Consider the following 7634-nt stretch of genomic DNA (forward strand, 5'->3'; position numbering starts at 1 on the left):
CAACCAGAGAAATATATGCCATAATACTGCCCTAGTTGGCAACATTGTCAACCTTGAGACTCGCTTGCGACTCCTCTTAAGCTCACCGACTCAGTAACATTGTGGCGTGAGGACATGTAAGAACTGTACACGTCGAGTTGTTGTCCCAAATCAGAGGGGAATTTCGAATAATAGATAAGGTAACTGAAGCAGGTTTTGCCTCTTGAAGTAACCAAATACGTTTTAATGAAATTTGACTTATTTGCGTGGGCTTAATGATCAATCCATCCCTGTACATAAAACGTATATGCAAGTAAATGAATTTCATGTGTTATTTACTGTGATGTTATTATTCGTGACCATAACAATGTCGGACCGTGTTTGAAAGTTTACTGATTGGAAGATAAGCCATGCCATCGGGATCATGGATCATGCGCTTATTTCGCATTTTGTGTTTTGTTCAGAATTATAGTCACAGTGTGTGTGTGTGTGTGTGTGTGTGTGTGTGTGTGTGTGTGTGTGTGTGTGTGTGTGTGTGTGTGTGTGTTTGTGTTTGTGTGTGTGTGTATGTGTGTGTGTGTGTGTGTGTGTGTGTGTGTGTGTGTGTGTGTGTGTGTGTGTGTGTGTGTGTGTGTGTGTGTGTGTGTGTGTGTGTGTGTGCATATACATACATATATATGTATATATATGTGTGTTTGTGTGTGCATATATATATATATATATATATATATTTATATATGGATAGGTAGTAATATAGATAAATGAATGTATATAGATATATAGGTAGTTCGATATAGATATAGGTTTATATATGTGTGTGTGCGTGTGTGTGTGTGTGTGTGTGTGTGTGTGTGTGTGTGTGTGTGTGTGTGTGTGTGTGTGCATATATATATATATATATATATTTATTTATTTATTTATTTATATATGGATAGGTAGAAAGATATATAGGTAGTTCGATATAGATATATGTATATATATACATATGTTTATATATATATATATATATATATATATATATTTACACACACATACACATACACACAAAGTGAATATATATATATATATATATATATATATATATCTAGATAGGTACTTCGATATATACAGTTATAGGTACGTATATATATGTTTAAGTGTGTGTGTGTGTGTGTGTGTGTATTTATTGATTTATAAAAGGCCGAACTAGAATTTACACAAGCGTAAATCTTAGAATGTGGACTGAAGCCTCCACATCCTGATAACTTTGGGGACAAGGCTGCTGAATCAGCAGACAAAAAACGCTGCGAGACAAGATGGCATGACTAACGTTGTAATTCAGATAATAAAACAACTTTACAAGGAAAAGTATACTATTAGCTAATAGTACGTAAAAAATGTAGTTAGGAAAGTGTTAAACAGTTCTTTAACGATATAAATTTGATTCGAGTTAATGAAAGAAAAAGATAGTTAGGGAGAACGCATATGTAGTTATTATTAAGAAAAGGAAGTAATTTGTTTAAGAATAAGTATAAATAAAAGTTTAGAGGCTTTGATGCAGAGTATAAGTATTTTTAGAAGCACACGCAAAGAGACTTTATAGAATGAATAAAATCGTGACAGTTGAAAGGAATCAGAAAAGGAAAACAAGTACGAAAAATTTAGCAAAGGTTCTCATTTCACAAAATATTTACATGCTAGTAAGACAAGAGAGAGGGGGGGGGGCGAGATTCGTTAATTCAAGTTGGTAAAAATTGGTGGCAGTGATTTCCTATACATCCGCAAAACTGCCTATATTTATATCTGTAAGCAATATATGTTTACAATATATATTTACAATATATGCAAGCAGGTTAAGACAATTCGTTAACATTTTGACAAATTTCATCAAAATTGCTATACATGTATTGCACTAGCTTCCCTATAGATGCGTTCAGTCGAAAGCGTCGAAACATTTAAATATCATTGGTTCTTGTATATTTTATTGTATCTGCATATATATATATATATATATATATATATATATGCATGTGTTACTGATTACTTTATCATGGCGAATATATTTAAGATAACGTCCAGTGAACAAGATTTATTTTCAAAGCTGGCCACTCACTGCATAAGTATGCATGATTGCGCAGGTAGTGGTTTATTTACATATTACTTTCTTTCATTGTTTTTTGGTTCACATTTTAAGAAGTAATGAACTAGGGTGCCCTCGTAATAGAAAATCGTTTGTAATAGAGAAATATATATATATATAGTTAAAAAAATATAGATGCACACACTCACACTCACTCATACTCACACTCACACTCACACTCACACTCATACTCATACTCATACTCACACTCATACTCATACTCATACTCACACTCATACTCACACTCGCACTCGCACTCGCACTCGCACACACACACACACACACACACACACACACACACACACACACACACACACACACATATTTATGTATGTGTGTATTAAAATCCAATACATACAAACATACATACGTAAAATGTGCTCGTTGGCAGCCATAGATGGTCGAGTTTGAGATTTTTAAAGTTTCTGTTGAACATATCCTGTTCAGTGTAAATTATCAACTTCCGCCTATCAGTGATTTAATATCACAAAATGTGGTCATAAAGGCCGGTTGTAAATCTTATCGAGCTTAACTTTTTGTTCTGATCTTCACTCGAAAAGGTTGACGTCATGACGAGTTGAAAACTACTCTCAATTTCTATGCATTTTTTGCTGAAGATAATTATTTCTTCGTGAAACACGCACACGCACGCACGCATGCACACACACACACACACACACACACACACACACACACACACACACACACACACACACACACACACACACACACACACACACACATACATATGTGTGCGCGCGCGCACATATGTATATACATATATACATATAGATAGATAGATACTCAAACATATATTTGTTTATAAACACACACATAGAGAGAGAGAGAGAGAGAGAGAGAGAGAGAGAGAGAGAGAGAGAGAGAGAGAGAGAGAGAGAGAGAGAGAGAGAGAGAGAGAGAGAACTGAATAGTTTTCATTGCGACAAAGATGTTCATTCTCATTCATACCTTTTTTTACAGGAGAGATTTGCGTTTGTGAGCGTTCATCGCTATCTATATGAATATGAGTGATGTGCATTAATTTCCTATCATTGTCCCCTAACAGAATATAAGACCGAGGCGCTGCTCAACATGCGCCATACACAGACCGACATAGCGCAGCAAATGACGTGACATCTACGCGAGTCGCTTCCATCGGGCAGCCCTTCCTCCCTGGTCGCCATGGCCTCCTCCATCCCGGCGCCGGCCACTTTCGCCAGGCTGCACCACACCATAAAGCACATCCAACGCATCCTGGCTGAAGTTCACAGAAACTTCTCTCTTCTGAATGGAAGGAGCCTCGATGATTTCTTTGAGCAGGAGAAAAGCAATCAATTATGGGCAAAGAGGATGTTCGTCGACCATAGGGACATAATAGAATCGGACACCCCGCCGGAAGAATTTGACTGTCATCTGCTCTACAAGATGATAAAATACATGGATAAATTGGCTAGCTATAGTGACCCTGTCTGGGAGAGCAACTCTATGGACTCGATCGAGAGTTTGGTGTACTATGTCTACCGAGAGTGGGACGAACTAAAAGAGGCCTTTACCTTATCAGAGCAAAGCCTGAGCCACAGACTCGACAGCGTGCAGGATGCCCTTGTTCGAATTGTCACCAAGATTGAAGGAAAGAAAGGCATTGACCTCAAACACTTGAAGGTAGAAGTACACAAAGAGTTCAACTCATCGCTATCCACGAGTTTTCCATACATATACAAAGTCTCGGCTCAACATTCAATACACCGCATGCTAGTATTATTGTACAAACAGTTAAATCAACTTAATGGCAAAAGCGTGGAGGTTTACCGGAAAGAGAAATTTGATATTAGAAATCCACTATTTGCATTTACTCCGGCAGAAAAGATGATGTTGAGGAAAAACATCTGTCCTGAAAAGATGCCAATCCGTCTGGTCTTCAAACTGCTTGAGCGTGTGTGTGGTCTGGAACGCCAGAAGAGCCCTGCATGGAGTGAAAAGTCTGACAGAGTAGAGTACTTACTCACCTGTATCATTAAAAATCACCAAGATATTGTATATAGTGCTCAGAATCTCGATTATGACTGGCCATACGAGCTTTTCCAGCTATTTGAAAAAGCGTTAGATGCAACTGTAAAAGTCACTGGCAGGATGAGTCAAGAAATTATGAAGGAGATGCCTGATGAACCAGTCCATTTGAATGAAGCTTATTCTTGCAGTGTTCTGTGCAAATCTCTCACCTCTTATGACAGTTTTGGCGCTATATCAGACTCAGAACCTTCTTCTATATCAGACTCAGAACCTTCTTCTATATCAGACTCAGAACCCTCTTCTATATCAGACTCAGAACCTTCTTCACCTTCCAGTACCACTCCATCAGCATCACTACCGAGCTTAGAAAGTCTCTCAATTGAAGAGATCAATATTGCATGTTTATTCCAAGCTCTATGCTCAAAAGGACCTGCAGTGAGGACGATGGTCACCGTGTTCCGGTCATTTAAAGGTGACATTGAGAAGATTAAGTCCAGCAATAAGAAAAAGGTAGGCCTTACCAACGGTGATGTTAAGAAACTTGAAAATGGGGAACCATTAGAAAATTTAGACATTACATTGCTTTATAAACTCATACAAGGGGGATGTGAAGGCTTAGCTCCCCAAAATGATCCTGTCTGGTATACTCCAGGAGATACATTGGAATACCATTTGTACTTACTAAAATATGAAAGGAACACACTGTTCCATTCCAGGATTTCTCTAACTGAGAAAGAACTGAAAGAGAAACTAAAGAAAATTTGGTGTATGCTGAAATACATTTTAGAGGAAACTGAAAGGCAAGCTAAGATAAACTTGACTGTTCAAATATTAGAAATTAAGAAAGACATTCTCAGGTTGGAGAAACCGCCTGTTCGACAGGTAGATGTTGATACCTATCGACAGGAGGTGAAAATGCTGCGGGAGCAACTTTGCTATGACCTCCTACAAAAATGTCGTAAGGAACTTTCTGAGAAATATAATCAGGCCTCAGCAAAACTCGCATCGCCAGTTACCTGGAGTTTACATCCCGCACACAAAAAGCTGACGATTGAGAAGGTTTTTACCGAACCTGAAATAGATTACTCTCGAAGTGAGCTGAAACTGAAATCTACCCTGTCTTTATTAGACACCGATCTGCAGAGTTCCAACAAAGTGATCCTGTATGGAGTAGCTGGGACAGGGAAAACTTCAATATGCCAGTTTTTGGCATACACCTGGGCAAACAAAGATGAACATGACTCCACCTGTGATATATTAATTTTAATCAAATGCAAAACCACTAGTCAAGATAACCTAGTAGATTTCCTACTGGCTTTCCTTCCAGAAAGTATGAAAGGGGTACAAAAGAATGACATCATAGTGCTAATGCAGAATTTGAAATCCATGTTCATTGTAGATGCGTATGATGAGGCGACTAACCAGGCAAAGGAGCTCATTAGCGACATTCTGCATACCTTGCCAAGGAGCACCATCATCATAACCACCAAACAACACGCGGTGTCATACATAGAGATGAAGGTCTTTGAAGCCACTGGTTCAGATTGTATGCTTCTAAAAGTCCTAGGATTTGGAGAGGATAGACAGAAAGAGTATGTGCGAAATTTCTTTCAGCTAACATTGACCTCAGCTACAAGTGCCAGTGAAAAAGCAGAGGCAGACAGAATTTGTACTGAAATGGAGTCCTACCTAGACTCACTTGACAAATGTCATCGTGAGTTTGTATCATTGCCTTTAACTCTGTCACTCTTGGTCATTTTGTGGCAAGATAACTCCAAGAGTGCCAAGGAAGCTACAACATTAACCAGACTGTATCAGAAGATAATCAGATACACCCTGAAGAGATTCACTCCCGAAGATTCGGATGTGCGTCGATGGATTCTAGCTCTTGGCAAAATAGCGTGGCAGAATATGAATCAGAACATTCAGTGCCTCACCAACAAGGATGTGGAGAAATTGCTGGATATGGGTGATAGCCTAGGACTCCAGAAGAAACAGGTGTTGACAGCCGTCTTACAGAGTACAAGTGAAGATTCTACATTAGATCACAAGAACTACTGGACATTTTCTCACAATTCCCAGCAGGAGTTTCTTGTAGCTGAGCACTTTGTGAAGCAAATTGTGTCTTATGACAGATTGTTGCCTGAAATATTAAAGGAATACATGGCAAAGGAGTTACATCGATCCTTACAGGTAATTGAGTTCGTTGCTGGACTGTTAGCTCTAGAAAATGAACTGTCATTTGAAAGGGCTGATGATATTATCAGTCTTATTTCTGATCAGACTCCATGTACTTTTGAAGTGATTAAGAGACTAGCTCATGACATCAGTTCAGAGAACGAGCATTTCCACAGTAGATTACAGAGCCTTTTCCAGGACAAAGAACTTCGACAAACTCTCGATAATTTTGATCCAGACTGCTTGCAGTGGATCATAGAAAATACATCCATCAAAATTCCATTGCAGGTAATGCTCATTAATTCTGCACGTTCTGTCATCAAAATGAAAACGCTGCTTCAAACACTAACCCAAAAGTCTAGCAAACCTCACATCATTGCAACCATTGACAACATGAATGATATAAAGGACTTAATAACTTTCATCGAAGACCATCATGAGCTCAGCGTGGGCTATACACTTCACATTCAGAACTCAGTTGATCTTTCCACGTTGATTAAGGCATGGAACTGGCACTGGCCGCTGTGCTTGCGCTTCCCCCAAATTATCTTTCCTCTCCTTTGGTGGGAGCTTAAGGTATCCCTAATGGCAGCAGATATCAAGCTTTCAAGCATCAGATTCAGTGAAGACGTGACTCATGCTGTAGACTTCAGGAAGGGGGTGGAGCAATTGGGCCTCGAGTGGGTCGCCGATTCATCCCTATACGCCAGTGAGGTTGTAGTCACCAGTATCACCAGTAACTTGGTCATGTCGTAGGAGTGTAGTCATTCCAAAAGACTGATTGTTCTCAGTCATCCCAAACCCATTGTGTTATGAGAAGGATTTTTTTGTTAGCTGTGAATGTAAATTATCATACGACTATCCCATTGTTTTTCAGCTCTCTTGATGCTACTGCTTTAGTATTACTGGCTTTTTTAGCCAATCAAGCAAGAACAGAATAGCACGCTCAACTATAATGGATCTGTGATTTTAATTTTATAGTTTTATGTTATAGAAGTGACTTCCAGGCAATACAAACTAATTGATAGTCATGTAAATGTAAATATTATTTATGGTATACTCTAGTTTTATAATACTTTCTTATCTTTTGATAGATGTGAAATGTTCTACTGCAATAAAACACATTTGTTGATTCAGTTCAAGATTTTTTTTAACCTTTTGATAAAAGAATACATTTAAGAAATTGGTTATCATAGGTGTGTGTGTACGTATAAAGTCCCTTTATTTATTTATTAATTTTACAGTTTTAATTGATAATGGATAAATAGATGAACAGTGGAGATGTAAAATGGTATGATTATGAATAAAAGATAAAATTACTAGACCATATTGCTCCCAGGCCCACTTC

General features: G+C 38.3%; 1 protein-coding gene across 2 annotated transcripts; it reads left to right on the forward strand.

The window, feature by feature from the left end:
• Window positions 1–70: 70 nt before the first annotated feature.
• LOC125043000 lies at window positions 71–7423 on the forward strand. 2 transcript variants are annotated; one of them, XM_047638920.1, is made up of 2 exons: window positions 71–179; window positions 3165–7423. In XM_047638920.1, the coding sequence occupies exon 2, from the start codon at window positions 3281–3283 to the stop codon at window positions 7040–7042; it is 3762 nt and encodes a 1253-aa protein (XP_047494876.1). In that variant the 5' UTR covers window positions 71–179; window positions 3165–3280; the 3' UTR covers window positions 7043–7423. The 2 variants fall into 2 exon arrangements, with proteins under 2 accessions (XP_047494876.1, XP_047494877.1); XM_047638921.1 differs by lacking the exon at window positions 71–179 and adding an exon at window positions 205–458.
• The last annotated feature ends 211 nt before the right edge of the window (window positions 7424–7634 follow it).

The sequence above is a fragment of the Penaeus chinensis genome, chromosome 33 (genome assembly GCF_019202785.1).
Source record: "Penaeus chinensis breed Huanghai No. 1 chromosome 33, ASM1920278v2, whole genome shotgun sequence".
Classification (NCBI taxonomy): Eukaryota; Metazoa; Arthropoda; class Malacostraca; order Decapoda; family Penaeidae; genus Penaeus; species Penaeus chinensis.